This window comes from Phascolarctos cinereus, unplaced genomic scaffold (genome assembly GCF_003287225.1).
Source record: "Phascolarctos cinereus isolate Bilbo 61053 unplaced genomic scaffold, phaCin_HiC Scaffold_726;HRSCAF=1367, whole genome shotgun sequence".
Lineage (NCBI taxonomy): Eukaryota > Metazoa > Chordata > Mammalia > Diprotodontia > Phascolarctidae > Phascolarctos > Phascolarctos cinereus.
In genome coordinates, this window is record NW_027556098.1 from 102,553,048 (window position 1) to 102,571,232 (window position 18,185).

The 18,185-nt window shown below is 41.3% G+C and overlaps 1 protein-coding gene across 1 annotated transcript in view; it reads right to left on the reverse strand.

The window, feature by feature from the left end:
- Positions 1–16,825, reverse strand: part of CCDC80 (coiled-coil domain containing 80) — a 39,038-nt gene extending 22,213 nt beyond the window's left edge. Inside the window, 4 exon segments of the mRNA XM_021007125.2 lie at positions 503–659; positions 13,747–13,940; positions 13,943–15,637; positions 16,020–16,825. Coding sequence (XP_020862784.1) covers positions 503–659; positions 13,747–13,940; positions 13,943–15,626 — 2,035 coding nt within the window. The 5' untranslated portion in view covers positions 15,627–15,637; positions 16,020–16,825.
- Between the last annotated feature and the right edge of the window lie 1,360 nt (positions 16,826–18,185).

Genomic DNA, 18,185 nt, shown 5'->3' on the forward strand with positions numbered 1-18,185 from the left:
AACAACTTTGTTTCAATTCTAGTTAATTCCCCTCCCTGCCTTGCCAGGAACTGAAGAGTTCCAAGGAGTCTGGCAGGCCCCTGAGTCTGTGAGTGAGTGAGTAAACCACCTGCTATGTCCAGTCCACAAAACGTATCTATGCCGTGCACACATCTATCAAATGGTTTTATTCTAGGAGGAGCTGAACCCACATAAAGTGTTAGAATTCTGGCAAATGCCTTGATTCCCTCCATCCCATCCCTGCCTCCTTCCTAGCCCCTTGGGTTCCTTCTCTCCTTCTCACCATTTCTCTGACTTCTAAACTAGCAGCAAGAAATGCCATAAATTTCATTTTACAGCTTAAACATGGGAAAACGCCAGGACAGCTATGGAAAAAAGGAGCGGAGAAGGGAAGAAATAGAGTGATACCACACTGAAGAAGCATATTCTTTCCCCCTAGGATTGGCCCCATCCCTCTTTTAGGACATGAAAAAATAATGTAATGATTTTTTTTTAAAACCACCTAGCTGGAAGTGGTCAATTTTCATGGTGCTGTTGTTGACAGGGCCAAAGATAGTGATCACAGAGATCTTTCTGGTTGCCATTTTGCAGAAACTCTCCAGGTATTCATCTCGCTGCTGCACATACATGTTGTTCTCAGCCTTGGGAGCAGTGATGAGCTAGAGGTATACAGAAACAAGAAAGTGTTAATCTGGGTATAACATTTAGGAAGACTCTACTGTGGCAATCTGAAGGAGTGGGGTGATGTACAGATGTTTGCTGGAGCCATCTCAAATTGGCTCCTGAGGGATGATTGTTAAACTTTTGGGTGTGAGCATTTGTACTTTGGAAATTGGCAAAGACTACAAATCAGGGCTTGATTTATTGTTTTGATGATAGTTCAGGCTTAAGAAAGTGATGAAGACCCTTTGACTCAGCAATACCACTTCTTGGTCTGTACCCTAAAGGAATCATAAAAAAAGAGAAAAGAACCCACATGTACAAAAATATTTATAGCAGCTCTTTTTGTGGTGGCCAAGAATTGGAAATTGAGAGGATGCCCATCAGTTGGGGAATGGCTGAACAAGTTGTGGTATATGAATATAATGGAATACTATAGTGCTATAAGAAATGATGAACAGGCAGACTTCAGAAAAACCTGGAAAGACTTGTATGGACTGGTGCTGAGTGAAGTGAACAGAACCAGGAGAACATTGTACATAGTAACAGCCACATTGTGCGATAACTAACTTTCATAGACTTGGCTCTTCTCAGCAACACAAGGATCTAAGACAACTTTAAAAGACTCATGATGGAAAATGTTGTCCACATCCAGAGAAAGAACTATGGAGTCTGAATACACATTAAAACATACTATTTGCTCTCTTTTTTGTTATTGTTGTTTTGTTTTTTTCTTCTTTCTCGTGCTTCCTTCTATTGGTCCTAATTCTTCTTTACAACATGACTAAATGTAAAAATGTGTTTAATATGAATGTATATGTAGAGCCTATATCAGATTGCATACCATCTTGGGGAGGGGAAAGAGGAAGGAGAAAATTTACAAATGAAAAGCTTATGGAAGTGAATATTGAAAACTAAAAATAAATTTTAAAAAAAGAAAGTGATGGAGAAAATGTTAGCAGTGCAGATTAAACTTAAAAGTGCTTTATGCATAGTTTCATTTTTACTGGAGAGCTGGTTGTTAAACATTTAACAGCACCCCAGTGGGTGAGGGTAAACGAAGGCTGTTCAGTTATTGAAACTGAATGATTCAGATCTAAATAAGGCCAACTCTAACTTTTATGTTTCCTGCTGGGTATTAAACTAGTCAAAAATTCACCTCATGATATTAATAATGCTTCATTTTGACTGATTAGATAGTTTTGCTGACCAAACACTTTCAACCTTACACAGAACACAGAATTAAATTTCCATTGACTCTATTTGGGATCTTTATAAAACAACATTACAAACAGCTTTAAAGAAAACTTTTAGCCCACACATTTTCTCTTGTGCAAACATTCAAAAAAAAAAAAGGCATACAAAGTTACACCCAGGTCCATTCAGCCAAGTATTCTGACTCTAAATGTTGGGCTCCCTGCTCAAGTTCACTTATATCTCTTGTAGTCTAGGTTCCCACCCAGGACCCCATCAGCCCTTCTGGCAGGAGGAAAGGAAGGGGGGGAAAAAGGAAGAAGAGTAATAATGTGCTTGCCTCTTACAGTAGGAGAAAAAGTGAGTCAGTTTCTTACTTTCATGACCATTCCTCCCCTACCACTTCCCTCCTCTCCATCTTAATTAGGTAAGCTTGAAAGGATCATTTTCCTCTAGGGAACCTCTAGAAATCAACTTACATGAATATCACATGTCAAAGCCTTCCTTCAAGGCCTCTTCCCACCCACTTGACCATTTTAAGTACCCTTCTCTGAATCTTCTCCAAATCCTTATATCTTTCATGAGGTGTTCCAATTTGACATGTTGCAGTCCCTGAGTGGACAAACTTGGTAGAGATACGTCTTGGTTTTATTAATAGGATAACGTTTCCTTTTTCTTTTTCTCTAAGCTTTTTTTTGGTGGTATCCAGCAAGAGTCTCCTTTTCTAACCAAAGCACATTGGGCCAGCATCTTCAGGGTCAAAAAAGGCAGTCAGTTAATCAATGAGTATTTGTTAACAGCTTACCACATGTTACCTGCTATGGGATACACAGAAAGACAAAAGTTGTCCATGCTTTCAAGGAGTATACATTCATGGGGGAGATAACAATGATTCTTTTCTGGGTCATAACTGAACTCATCTATAAACTTATCAATAGAACCTTTGGAAAGTAACAATTTTCCTGAACCTTAGAATGTTAGTTTCCTCACCTGTAAAATGAGAGGGCTGCATTAGATAATTTCCAGGTTATCTTCTAGCTCTCAATGCTGTTATGAATAAGTCCAAAATATTAATCGTGCACAGTAGAAAGATGAGCAGAAGGAAGAAGAAAATGAGAAGAGAAAAATGTATGCAAGATATATTAAGTTAATCTGCATTATCATTAGGTCAAATGGAATAATAGTTGTAAAATGTTTAACACAGTGCCTGGCACATAGCAAGCACTATATCAGTGTTAGCTATCATTATCGTTGCTATTTTCGCTATCACTTTCATAAATCTAGACAATCAACAAAATGATAAATCAAGCCCTGATTTGTAGATTTTTTTTAATTTTTATTTTTTGCTGATTTCCAAGGTGTAAATATTCGTCCTGAAAATTTAACAATGACCTTCAGGTCATTGAATTGGAAGTTGCTACAGCACACCCCCTACACTGGTTCATCTCAATAAATCAACAAACTTTATTAAATGCTTACTGTGTGCCAGGCTTACTATGTGCTAAGTGCTGGTGATACAAAAAGAGGCAAAACACAATCCATTCCCTTAAGGAACTCACAATCTATTGGAAGATACAACAAACAAATACATACAACCAAATTATATGCAGCATAAAAAGGAAATAATTAAGAGAGGGAGGGCACTTGAAATTAGGAGGGAGTGAGAAAGGCTTCCTGCAAAAGATGAGATTTTAGTTGGGACTTAAAGGAAGACAGGGAAATCAGTAGGTGGATTTGAGGAAGTAGAACATTTCAGGCATGGGGGATATCCAGAGAAAATGTCCAAGGCTAAGAGATGAAGTGTTTTGTTTATGGAACAGCCAGAAGGCCAATGTCACTGGATAAAAGAGAACATGGTGGAAAGTAAGGTGCAAGAAGACTGGAAAGGTAGGAGTGGGGCTAGATTATAAAGGTATTGAGTTATGAAGGCTAGGTGTTGAATGCCAAATGGAGCATTTTGTATTTGATCTTGGAGGCAACAGAAGCCACTAGAGTTTACTGAATACAGGAGTGACATAATTAAACCTGCACTTTCGGAAATTCACTTTAGTGGCTGAATGGAAGGTAGACTGGAGTGGAGGATGGGGTGTGGAGACTTGAGGCAGGCAGACCCACCAACAGACTATTGCAATAATCCAGGCTGGAGGTGATGAGGGTCTTCATTCACTAGGGTGGTGTAAATGACAGAGGAGAGAAGAAGGTATGTTTGAGAGATGATGCAGAGATAAAATTGACAGGCCTTTGTAACAGCTTAGATCTGGGGGCTGAGAGATAGTGAAGAATCCTAGGTTGTAAGCCTAAGGGACTGGGAGGATGGGATTGCCCTCTATAGTAATAAGGAAGGTTGTTTTTGGGGGGTGGTGGGGAAATTAGAGGGAAGGGTTAGGGAGGCAGAAAATGAGCTCTGTTTTGGACATGTTTAGTTTAAGATGTTTACTGGACATCCAATTCTAGGTGTTTGAAAAGCAGTTGGAGATGGAACATTGGAGGTCAGGTGAGGGCAGGATAGGTAGATTTGAGAATCATCAGTGTAGAGACAGTAATTAAATTAAATCCATAGGAGCTGATGAGTCACCACCGAGTCTCAGGAGATACTATGGAGCTAATTTCATTTACCCTGAAGTCAAGTCCTTCTACAATGTAACCCTAATCCTCTCTAGCTTCATTATTCACTATTCTCCTCTACAAACACTGTGTTCCAGCCAGAGGCATCCAACCCTGCAGAAACATATAAAGGGCATTTTTACCTCAACTTTTGCTCATGTATTCTTCCTCCCTAGACTTCTTCTAGCTCTTCTAGCTCTCCTTCCTACCCCACTTTTCTGAATCTGACCAGTCCATCATTGAGGTCCAGGTCAAGTCCTCTGTCTTCCATGAAGCTTCCCTGTTCACTCTTACTCAAACCAATCTCTCACAACTTTGATTTCCTGTAACATTCATTGTCTGGACCACACATTTCGCAATTGGCATATATTACCTTGAATTGTTTGTTGTTTTTATGTGCATTACCTGTTTCCTCAGTTATACCATAAGTTCCTCAAGAGCAAGACATGCTTTTAGTTCTGAGGTATGTGAACCTCTGCTAATATGCATGGCTGTTACAACGCATTCATTTTTAAAAAGAACAAAAAAACCTCAAAGTCAGCATTATACTCTTTTGTATCCTTAGTGCCTGGGACTGTGTCCAGAACATTGTAAATGCTCAATAAACACATATAAGTTGATTTAGAAAGATAATACCCTTTCCACTTTCATAATTATTACTGTTTTGTCCTGTTCATACTTAATCATTTCCTCTGTCCATGGGGCACAGCTGGATCTCTACAAGGACAAGGAGAAAGTTTCTTAAGTCTCCCGCATTTGGATATAAGATCTTTCCTTGCCCCCTTGTAAACCTGAGAGTAGGCATATCAAGGTGTAGTGCAAGGAGGTATCAACCATACTTCAACAGTCCTCACTTGGCCACTGGGGTTACTGGCCTTGAGGAGAGGGGGATGAGGGAAAAGATAATAAAGTTTTTTCTATCCATCCAATCCTTGAAAAATGCAATGTTAAAAACTTCTGAGCCCAAGAGGAAGAATTAAGCAATTTAATTATGCTATAGCATCATCATCACATGGGACAGCTAGATGGCACAGTGGATAGAGTGCCAGCCATGGAGTCAGGAGGATCTGAGTTCAAATCAGGCCTCAGACACTAGCTGTGTGACCCTGGGTAAGTCACTTAGCCCTGTTTGCCTCAGTTTCCTCATTTATAAAATGAGCTGGAGAAGGAAATGGCAAACCACTCCAGTATCTTTGCCAAGAAAACCCCATGGGTTCACAAAGAGTCAGACACAACTGAAAGATGACTGAACCACAAAGTCATCATCACAAATATGGACAACAGTAAACATTTATTGGACATCTATTTTGTGCAGAACAGTGCAGTAAGCTCTGGGGTTACCAGGAGGCACATGACATAGTTGCAAGCTAGTTGGGGAAATAGAACTTTAGAACTATAACATTCAAGCATGAGTCTATCCTCTATGTCAGGGGCCTCTCCTAAGCAAGCAGGTATCCTAAATAGTCAGGGCCCCTACCTAAAAATGCAAAGGCTGATCTCAGACAGAGAAGGCCTTTCTAGTCAGGGGTCTATTACAGGCAGCCTTGTGAATTTATCCTTGATGTATAGGGGCCTAGGCCACAGAGACTGGAGTCCCTTTTAAATGGATATGGCCCAGTCCCCAAAAGACACGGAGCTACCCTAGATGTACCAGGGACTCTCCTAGATAGATCTCAGGAAAGTCATTGAATCTCTCTGGGCCTCAGTTCCATTATCTCTAAAATGAGGGGTTGGATTAAATGAACTTTACAATCCTCTCCCAGTTCTAAATTTATGATCTTATGATTTGATGGCAGTTCTCTATCCTAATCTTAAAAGTAACCAGGAAAGAAGTTAAAAGGCACCTTTTCCCTTTACCCATTATGAAGACTCGTGCCCCTGACAATATTAGCTGGCTGTGCCAAGTTAGTGGCAAATGTGGATGGACTTTGCCGTAAGGTGGTGAGTAGGGGAGCTCAAGATTACAATCCTACCATCAGTCTGTGAATATGTATTTATAGTTCTGCTGAATCAAGAAGTCCACCTTAGCATCTTCTCTGTTCCTTATGTTTGATTCAATGTGTATAGAAGACAATGTATCCATTTCAAATTTTCAGTAACTTTTTTCCTGCGCAATGACATCTACACAACATTCGTTTTCTTTCCAGCAATAGCTAAAGCAGCTTTTGAAACATTCAGCAAAGGTTTCCAGTTCCCTCTTTCTTAGAAGAGCATCCCAGTGGTCTCTTAGGAAGGAGGGGTGCTAGTCTCAGTAAACACTGTTGTCTAGCAATTACACTGGGCACCTATCCAACTTGGTGGGGTAAAGTGGGACTTGTATTGTGGCTTTAATAGAGTAGGGCTGTTCTTTTTCCATGTTTCCTTTCCAGATGGAACATTGGCTCAGGCCAGGCTCACTGGATTATGAAGTTTGTTTGCATAAGGAAAGCGAACAGATTAGAATGGGAAGAGTCTGGCTATACCTAAACATGAAGATGCTATCTAAATTCCACATTCTTTTAAAGTACTGTGTTCAGTCCTGAAATGATTCTGGATTGTCATGGTGTAATTTTAAAAAATGGAGAAGTAATCTGCTAGTTCAAAGATTTTAAACTATTTCTACATTAAATTGATCTCCCAAATGGACCAAATAATAAGATTATTGCACAAATACTCAGATCATTGAGGTCAAGTTGACATTACTGGTGCTTGTATCTCAATTACATATATACCTCCCAATGGATTGACTGAGTAGGACCATTCGTGTCATGTGAACTTGTGTTTGAATCCCTGAAATCCAACACCAGTAGACTGACCAATGCGTTGGTTTTGAGGTACAAGACAATGGGTTTAATACAAGGTTTTGCCTTGTATGAAAAGTCTAGAAAATTCTACATGTACTGTGACTATGTCTATGTAACATCGTGATTTCAAAAGGTTTGAAGGTTATTTTGTTTCAGCTATTACCATGATCAAACACCAACCAATTTAATAAGTCACTCAGTTGTCTATCTGATTCAGCCAGTATTGAATTGATTAATCAATAGCCTGGCAAATAAATGGTTGATCTGGGAAGTCATATAGACCTGCCTACGTCTCTACAGGCAGAGCAAAGATGAGGGCTGGAGACAAACATCTGGATAATTCAGGCAAGACCTTTACTTTAAGATAATGACAGGAAGCAGGGATTTTGTTATGATTTGATTAACTTATTTGTGTAAGTCAGGGCCTGCATAGTTTGTTTAAATGTTTAATTCTCAGTTTGGATCAGCTAAGCCTAGAAGAGAATTCAGAGGCCATCTAGTCCAATTCCTTCATTTTATAGCTGAGGAAACTGAGACCCAGAAAGACTGACAAACAGAGAGGAAGCACCAGTGGGTAGATATGAACCCAGATTCCCTGGTTTCAGAAATAGCCAGTGGTTTTTTCCCCCCACTGTACCATATAGAAGTCAACACTTATTAAAGCAATGAAGCAATTTCTTGATATCTCCTTCATTTTATGGCAATACAGGCTTGTCCACTTTCAGTACTGGCACAGTACGGGTGATAACCTCAAGATGAAGGTAAATTCATTTTATTCCATTTTCTTTTCCGGAGCATTGGACTGAGAATCCAGAAACTTAGGTCCTAATGCTTGCTCTTCTACTATCTGTATGGAATACTTGGAAAAGTCTTTTGATTTCTGTGATTCTCGTATTCTTTATTTACATAATAACAAGTGGACTATATTAATTTATGTGAGCACATATTGTATCCCCTCTTTAAGAGCAAGCACTATTTCATTTTTGTCTATGTGTCCATTGCCTCACATCATTCCCTGCACACTGTAAGTGCTTAATAAATGTTTATTGTTGGACTAACCAATCTCTAAGATCTTTTACATCTTCTACTTCCTATTATTCTATGATTCATATGATGGAGGCAATTAAAAATTTAGAATTACAGTCAGAGTTTTGCTGGTAAATGTTTAACAACCAGCTCTTGGGAGGGAGAGAACTGTATATGAGACTCACTTTTAAATTTAATTTGCATTATTAACATTTTTCTCCATTACTTTCTTAAGTCTAGACAAGCAATAAAATAATAAATCAAACCCTGATCTATATATAATGGATTTTTAAAAAATTTCTGAGGTGTAAATATTCACATTGAAAATTTAACAACCAGTTTCATAAGTTTGTATGATTTTACTCCAGTACACCCCCAATGAGAGTATTCAAGACTCCAATATGCAAAAAATGTTATTCTACATCGACTTGTTGGAAGGTAGCATGTGTGCAAGGTTGAACACTGGCCTGAGAATCAGAATATTTCAGGATAATGGATGGGGTGTCCTGTAAAATCTCTGTGTCTCAGTTGCCCACTTGCAAACTGCAAACATTAGCTGCTACAATTCTTATAAAGGCTTGGTGAGCTATTCACAGAATTGTAGATTTTGAGCTGGGAGGAACATCAGAAATCAACTAGTTCAATATCCTCATCTCACTCACTTTATAGACACTTTATGAGACAATTGAGGCATTGAAAGTAAAGTGACTTGGTCAGACAGGTGGTAAACAGTGAAGCCTGGATTTGAGCTCCAATTGGAACCTCCTGCTCCAAATTCAGGGCTCATTACTGTGAAAGTTTTTTGTTCCTCAAAAGAACGAAATTGCATGAATGTAAAACACTCACGTTATGAGAGCCATATCAGATTGGCTGGGCTGCAAATACTGTGCTCTTGCTTTGGTCCGTAGACCTTGCTTCATTTCCAAGATATCAGGTTAAGTTGGGGTCACTAGGAAGAAAACTTTAGCTGCCACACTTGAACTTCTGCAGTGCCTACTTTTAGGTATCTATACCTTTGTGAATATTAACTGAACCACTGTGTTCCTAGGGAGGTTAAAAAAATACCATCTCTAAGTTTGAAAGGAAAGGTAACTTTGTATGACACAGAGAAGGTAAGCAGCATGTCTGAAATCATTTACCCAAAATCTGATTCCTGTTCACCTCTCTACCCATAAGTCTACTATGCCCCTTTACTTTCTACCAATTTTTGATCTTTATTAAGTCTTGATTTTTTTTTCCAATTCAATAAATATTTGTAAGTGCCCATACTGTGTTCAGGGACAGCTAGGTGGCACAATGGATAGAACACTGGGCCTGGAGTCAGGAAGACCTGAGTTCAGATCCAGCCTCAAACACTAGCCGTGTGACCCTGAGAAAGTCACTTAACCCTGTTCGCCTCAGTTTCCTCATCTGTAAAGTGAGCTGGAGAAGGAAATGGTAAACCAGTCCAGTATCTTTGCCAAGAAAATGGCAAAATGGGATCATGAAGAGTCAAACACAACTGAAATGACTGAACAACAAATACTCTGTTTGAGACATAAAGCTAGTCATCTCTTCTCACCTGATTCTTATTTCTGTCAACAATAATAGCTAAGATTTATATAGTACTTACTATCTCACTCAATCTTCCCAACAATCCTGGAAGGTGAGTTCTATTATCATCCCTACTTTATAGATGAAGAAACTGAGGCAAACAAAGGTTAAATGACTTGCCTGGGGTCACACAGCTAGTAAGTATTTGAGGCTGTCTTTGAATTCAGGTTTTCCTGACACTAGGTAGAGCATTCTATCCACTGAGCCAACTAGCTGCCCCACTGTTCAAAAAACAAATTTCAGGTGGAATCATGATCTGAAAGGGTGCATCAGTGGGGAAATGTAATATATCTTGTTCCTATTTTATTTCTAATAACAAACTTTATACCCTTGCGAACCCTGGTGAGCTCATACAGTCACCAGCAAGCCAAGTTGGATTCTTCTTTGCCTCATGTGACATCAGCAAAAACTGTCAACTGAGTTTCAAGCGCTGAAGATTTATTGTTGGTGATGATATGAAAAGCAGAAAGGGCACAGCTGAACTTTCAGATCACCGGGTGAAGAAGGAAAAGAGGGAGGGAGAGAAGAAAAGAGTGATGTCTATGGGAGGGCAGTTAAAACCTCCTTTGGATTTTAACTCAGCTCACAGCATTTTGCAGCAAAGGCATTTGCCAGGAGAGTACACAATTGCAGCCTTGGCACATTCTCTAACTATAACCTGGCCAAAAGGTGAACTCTGCCTGCCCTGTCGGCTCAAACTGGCCAGGACTGGATGACTTCCACAAAGCAGGGTTAGGCAAACAAACTCCCATGATGCCGCAAGGTTATTCCCAAGGTTGGGAGAGAAGGCAACACCTGCTTCTTTGTGCCCACCTCCTAAGAGTTCGAGTTGTCTCAGAGGTCCCAAAAGAAATGTTCAGTTATCCTTTGGGGGTTGTTCAATCCAAAAAATGAGTCAGATTTGGGGACCTGAAGTAGAAGATTTCCAGATTAATCTTCCCCCAGATAATCATCATTCCAGATAAAACATGCCTTAGAATTCCTAAATGATGCTTCAATGACAGTGATATACTGTCCTCTAGTAATGGCTGTTCCTTAGTCTATGATTAATTTCTTGTGGCTCAAAACTGAATTTCTCTCTCTCTCTCTCTCTCTCTCTCTCTCTCTCTCTCTCTCTCTCTCTCTCTCTGTATGTATATATATATATATATATATATATATATATATGTGTGTGTGTGTGTGTGTGTGTATGTATGTATGTATACACACACACACACACACAACTGAACTTGCAAGGAAAAAAAAAAGATCTATCCCTCTTATCCACTTAACCTTTCCAAAGTTCTGGGTTTGGTTTCAGGATTCTGACAGGAGCCCTGGGAAACAGCTGAGAGATGGAAGAGAATTTTGGAACTGTCCCACCTAAGATGAATACCACCACGATTTCTGCTTTGTTTAAAGCTCCAAATCGCTATTTGAACTTACTTGGTAAAACAGCCAAAGACTAATGGGAGACAGAGCTTTTAAATTCAGGTCATTGGTACAAATCCAGCTTAGATTGAGAGATATGGAGAGTTTACATAACGGTTACCAAGGGACCAGAGAAATGAAATGGTGGGAAGGAGGTGTCAGTCAGTGTCCTACTTAATCCACAGGTATGAAAAGTCACGCATAAAGAATAGTGTAATTTTAGGAGAATGTGGAAGACACATGTAATTCACATAATTAGAAATTCATGAAGATTGCCCTAGTTTCATGACCTGACTTCTTTGGGCCTGAATAAAACCAGTTAGGGTTCCTTCACCCCAGTTCTAACAGACTGTAAGTCTTCTAAAATTCAACTGTTCCTGACAAGGGTATTAAAATATTGGGGGATGTTTGTGTTACTGAAGGACACTATATTATCCGTGTGGTGTAGTGAACAGACAGTGTTTGTGGTGAAACAAGAATTTCATTTGGAGTCAGGGGATCTGAATTTAAAGGGCAACTATGTCACTTACTGTCTATGTGACCTTGAGCTAGTAATTTAAGTTCCCTGAACCTTGTTTTCCTCATTCTTAAAGTTAAGAGATTAGATTCGACGTTCTCTAAGGTTGCTTCCATCTCCAAATCCTATGGCCTTAATATCCTAGAATGCTAGAGCTAGAGAGGAGTTTAGATATAATAACCTAATCTAACCCTAGTTATCTAGTCATTTTACCAACGAGTAAACAGAGGTCCAGAGAAGAGAAGTACCCTTATCAAGATTTTATAAATTACTTATTTCCCTAAGAAGGATTGACTTAGATTAGCTTGAGACTTCGCAGTTGAGGTAGAGATAAGGGGGTGATGAAAAGTGGAAGAAGGAATACTGAGAAAGTAGCATTTTCACATTATTTATAAGAATTAGCATTATGTTTTATATGGAACTAGGGATTCTCCAAAACATAATTCATTTTTAACCAGTTTCTACCATATTCTTTTGTGGGTGTAAAGGAGTGACACATGTGGGCCTAAGGAATGTTGACAGCCCTGGGAAAGTGAAATGCTCAGAACCACCCAGTGATTCAGAAGAAGACTAAGGTTCTAACTGGACATTCCCCCAAGTTTGCATCTTCACCCTACCACAAACACTGCTTTTCTCTCTACCAACACAGATACCGTTCTGAGTCTCAATGGTGACAGACTTTTAGTGTAGAAATGGACTTAAGAGATCAAATTCCATACACACTGACCCTCCTCTTTTTAGTCTCAACAGTAAAGCCCAGAATTAATTGGAATCTGGTCCTTAAACTCGGTTATTGCTCATTATCCCACTATAAATCCAGGAACTCACATTGTTCTCCATCCTATATTGCTCTGTTCCCGTTGCTAGCTGGCCAATGACCCAGGGAGTTAGTCATGAGGAAGAATAGATGGTAGTTTTGCCATCTGATGCTAAAAAAGGACTAAGGCTCATACACACATAATCTTGCCCTCCCAATTTCATCATCTCTTTTGTGATTTCTTTTCCCCTTCAAGACTGGTCTTGATATTCATTTTAAACTGATTTTTAAAAAAATTCCATATTCTTTATTCCTGCCACCCCACTAGGACAAATTTATCCATGCTTGCTCAATCACAAAGAAAGTGTTTTTCATGTAATAGTTGAAGTTTATTGGTCAACACAACTGACTGAGATTCACTGCCCCCACCTTCTAATGCCCTTATCCCCTCTTCTCCTACTCCTTCATTGTGATAGATCATAGGGAGGAAGATATATATATACAAAAATACAAGGCTGTCAAAGAGGAAAGGGAGAGTTATCGGACAACTGAACAGAAGATGCTGGACTTTTGGACACTCCGTCTATAGGGCTATAGGATCAACTCTGTTGACCCAAACAACTGTTTTAGAAAAAAAAAGACAGACTTTGAATGCCTAAATTTTCTTGCTATAGTTTTACTACACTCCCCATACTTCCTACCAGCAGCCATACCATAACAAATACCCTCTCTGTGGCTCCACTCACCATCCCTATAATGTTCCAAGCCAAAATACTATTTCCTTGTATGTGTTGTCTCTCCCTACTAGAACATAAGCTGCTTGAGGTCAAGGACTGTCTTTTCTTTGTATTTGAACACCCAACACTTAGCATTGTGCTTGGAACAAGCTAAGTGCTTAAGAAATGCTTTTTCAAAGTTCGGCCTCAGACACTTGAAACTTACTAGCTGTGTGACCCTGGGCAAGTTACCTAAACCCGATTCCCTCACTCAAAACCAAAAAAAGAAAGTCTTTATAAAAAAAATGCTTTTTCATTTATTTCTTCATTCCTTCCTTCATTTCATCCATTCACCCATCCACCCATCCACCCATCCACCCATCAATCCATCCATCCATCCATTACCTCACATTTTTTTCCCATTAAAAACAGAAAACCAAAACATGGCCCATCCCCCTAAAATAGTAGGCTGAGGAGTTTACTTACAATGAGCCGCCTTTTCCCTTCAAAAAATTCTAGCAGGTCAGTCAATGATTTCTTGGAACTCTGTGTGAAAAGCTTTGAAGTGGGTTTCAAGTACCCGTCATGCTCTGTTTTGCTCCCCTTCTTCTTTTTATTCCGTTCTTTCTCCTGCTTATTCTTTTTTTCTGTCTTGTCCTTCTTGGTCTGCTTTTCACTCTCAGCAGCTTGTCTGGTTTCTCATTCTTCACCTTTTTCTTCTTCTCAGGCTTGTCAGGCCGCTCATGCTTTTTTGTCTCCTTCCCTTTCTTAGGGGGGATGTTCCCTGCCTCAAGCTCCTCTTCTAGCTGAGAGACAGTAGGCCGGCTAGGGTCATACTTGTCCTCATATTCATTGCTTAGAATCTTTTCCTGTGCTTTTTTTTTAGGTGGCTTTGCCTTCACTGGTTTGTGCTGGCCTGGCACCACATTTGGATCCCGAGGGCCATACTCCTTCCTGTCTGTACGGTTGTCACGGAAGCGGCTTATGCCTGCCCTTGTATAGTGGTCTGGGGTTGCAGGGGTTGCTGCTGTGTGGCTGTCATAGCCAGTGGTCTTGCTTGGTCTCCTGGTAGGCTGTTGCCTCTCTTTGTGCTGCTCCTTCCTTGAGGTGGGATAGAAATCTTCTGATTCCCAGGTCCCCTTGGGAGTTGTCGCCTCAGCTGCTGAAGGCTGCCTGTGGGAAGAGGAGGTGGTATGAACTCTGGTAGTCCATGTTCTCTGAGTGGTTGGAAAGGTGGTAGTCGTGGTAGTAGGCCGGGTTGCCACTGTCACCGCACGAGGGGTGGTCCAGGCTGCTGTCCTTGGAGGAGATGGAGGAAGCATGGTGGCCCTTGCAGTTGGAGGAGGAGTTACTGTTGTGGTGACCAATTTCTTTATTGTTTTCACTCGACTCTCCCTTGTGGGTTGGATTTGTCCTTTCCGTGGGTCTTCTTTCTTCTTTTCACTGCCCATCTTTGGTCTGCTCCCTCCACCACCACCATTATTCCCTTCCTCAACCACCTGTCCCTCCACACCAGCTTCCTTACACTTCTGGACAAACCCCTTCTGCCGGATCTTCTCTATCCTTCGGACAGGGCTCTGATCAATGATCTCATACATTGCTTCTAGCCTCACTGGGTATGGGTAGCGTTCCTCCACCTGCAGGGTTTTCTTCAGCAGCACCATGCCAAACTTCCCCTTCTCCAGTTTCAAGAAGCTCATCAGTTTGGGGATGAGAGTAGGTTCGAGGGACTGCTCCAAGATCTGGCCCTCATTGGTGATTCTCCTCACCTTGCCACCTTCCTCCCCTGCCTCATGGAATAGCACGATCTGCTGGATGTGCCTTTCTGCTAGCTCACAGTACACATCATCCTTTAGGAGACTCATCATGAGGCGGTAGTAGCCCTCCGACGAGTGAGGGGCAGAGATGACCCATACCCTGTTTTTCCCTGCAAAGCTGGCTAAGATGTTGGGAGAGCTGGACCCTGATGGGAATCGCACCATTTTTGCCCGAGCAGAGGATCCCTCATCTTTCACCATCTCCCTTGGGGAGCTCTTGGCTGTCGGTCTCTGTTCCTGCCTCATTCGGCTGCCACCCACTCTGGTCTGCATTGGCAGGGGAGTTGGGCGGGCTAGTCTCAATACTGGCACAGCTCTCCTCCTGTCTAGGATGGGATGGTCAGGATTATCTGGTGTGGCTCTCACACTCCCCTGGGCCCTCCTTGTGTGCCTCAGGAATCGAAGTGGTCTACCATTAACCTGGGAAGCTGGCAGCACTTTCCCAGCTCCATGGCTCCCTCTGTCCACTGTTTGAGGGTGGGGTTCTGATGGGCACACTAGCCACATTGCCAGTAGCATGGTGAAGCCCCATTCCATCATCCAGTTCATTGTGTCATCCACTTTGAGGAGCGACGGGGTAGGAACATAAAACAGAAAGAGAAGAAAAACAAGAAAATGATTTAATTGCAGGCTGATCTATACATTTTATCCTTCAAGTGGGGGTGGGGAGCAATGAGAGGGAAGGAATAAGGGAATGGGACATGTTTGCTTTTAAGTCTTTGCAGTTCAGTGACTTGGGAAGGACAAGGAGCCTTCCAGAAACACTTACAGCAAGCAAAAAAAAAAACTAGCTCGTGTCCTCAATCATCGTGTTTGCACTGACTTTTCAGTTGGCTTTCTGGACGGCAAGCCAAGCACATGAAGTGTGACAACATGCACGTTTCATTTATTCGAATAAGCAACAAAGACATTTTTAAGGGGTGAAAAAGACTACACACTTACATTCTAGCTCATAGAGATGGAATGCAGAGGGTTTGGCGGGGAGGGGGAAGTCCTGAAGCTTAGTCGCAGGACAGTTCCCTAGAAGAAATCAGTCTCCTCCCAGCTCTTTTCCCTTTCAGCGGATGAACAGCACCAAAGGGTTTGCAGCAGCTCCAGTTTTGAACTTAAAAGACCACAGACTCCAGAGACTGTCTTATTTCCAGTTGAGTTGATTTTCCTTTTTTCTCTCTTTCTCCTTTTTACCTTCTTGACCAGTAGAATGAAGTGAAGGGAACCGTCCTTTTAAATCCTTGTATCTCCATTTACCTTTAAGTTCTGGCTTGGTTTTTGTAGCAGTCACACGTAAACTCCAGCACACATCACATCCCGCAAGAGTGGAGTCCCAGATGTTTGGAGAATTTCTCTCTCTCTTTTTAAAGTTCCATGATCCTTCTTATCATGCTTTCCCCCCCAATCTGGCTAAGTCCCTTTGTTTCCCGAGAGCCAAAGTATCAGGATCAATACGTTTTCCAGACTGAAGGAAAACACAGCAATGTGATAGGGAAAAAGGGGTGGGCTTTTTTTTTTCTTTATTCAGTTCTTCACGTCTCCGTGTATTCCTCCCCACCTTTCTTTCCTCTTCTCCTTCTTCTCGTTTTCCCTTTCCCCCTTCTTCTTCCCTTTGGCTGGATCCAGTCCCAGAAATGTCAGGATAACCTCAGCTCTGCTCCAAACCAAAGTCAAACAACAGCAGCCACTGGAAATCTCAGAAACTTTACTAAGAATTTAACAGATCAGCAAAACACCGCCTCCTTCCCACTTCAACACATTAAGGGAGGACTCCATAGGGAAGGGGGGGGACTTCTTTGGGAGTGGGAGAGAGTTTTGAAACGCTACTCATCATCATAAATCACTTTGGAGAAGGATGGCTGGGAACTTAACCCTTTCAGCACCACAGATGAAAGAGGAAGCCTCTTCCTCTGCTTGTTGTGTTTTTTAGGGGAAAGAATAGCTTGGATTCCTCCCTCCAGCTGACTTTTTTTTTAAGAGACAAATTCTGAGGTTATGATAAATGCATGTATATGCATGTGCCATAACCTTATTTTTAGTTCTATGAGTATATTTATATCTTTTTGTCCCATTTCCCACTTTTGATTTACGATTGAAAAGGGCCACGGAAAACATGACTGAGCTGTTTTTATTTTATGCTAATTGGGGATCATATTACCACATTTTGGTTCCCTGTTTCTCCTTGGCATGAAAGGGAGCTGGTAAAGGGTTAGAGATGCAGACAATGGAGACTGGTCCCTTGAGCCTGTGGTAAATTCTGCCTTGCGTCAGAGCCCAGGGAAGAGATAGAATTAACTTCAACTCAATATGTATTGGGGTAGGGGTGGGGGTGCACACTGGGCTTTGCTCTCCAGGGGGTGGAAGGGGTCTGGGTAGAGGAAGAGGAATGGAAGAAATGGCTTCAGACTAGTGCTGACAGTTCCCAAAGGGGAAGTCCCTCATCATCTCTGCTTGTTTTCTTGGAGCTTCTGTTGGGATTAAGGGGTAGAGGGGAAGTGTTTCAGGTGATTAAGGATGAATTTCCCCTACCAGACTACCAGTCTGGTAGGCACTGGTGTAGTCCCAAGCACTCTGTGGGTGCATGCTTAATCAATGTTAATTGACACTGTGACTGTCTCTCTTGCAGACCACTTACATGGTTATTGTCACTGGAGGTACCAATATCCTTCTACCCTCTTGTTCATTTTTGCCCTACTCCTACCATTTTGGGCTCTGATGCTCAAAAGTCCTAATTTTTAAGACTGGAAGGCACCTTGGAGATTACCTCATCCAACTCCCTGATTTTTTCAGATGAGGAAACTGAGTCCTATACAGGTTAACTGGCTTGCCCAAGATCACACAGGTAGTCAAAGAATCAAGATTCTAACAGTTTACTTGGGTCCAAATACATTGCTTTTTCTGCTACCTCTCCAAGTTGTTGCTTTGGATTGGTCCTGTGGGATATGACCGTGAGGCTCCCAAGGGACAGTTAAAGAAAGCTGGTTTCCAGGAAGGAAAGCCCATGAAGAGCCAGGCCATGAGATCAAAGATTTGTATAAGAGAAGAAACACTTGTGACAGAGCTGATGAAGGAATTCAGAAGGGAATATCAATTCGATGATAATCAAACATCTATCCT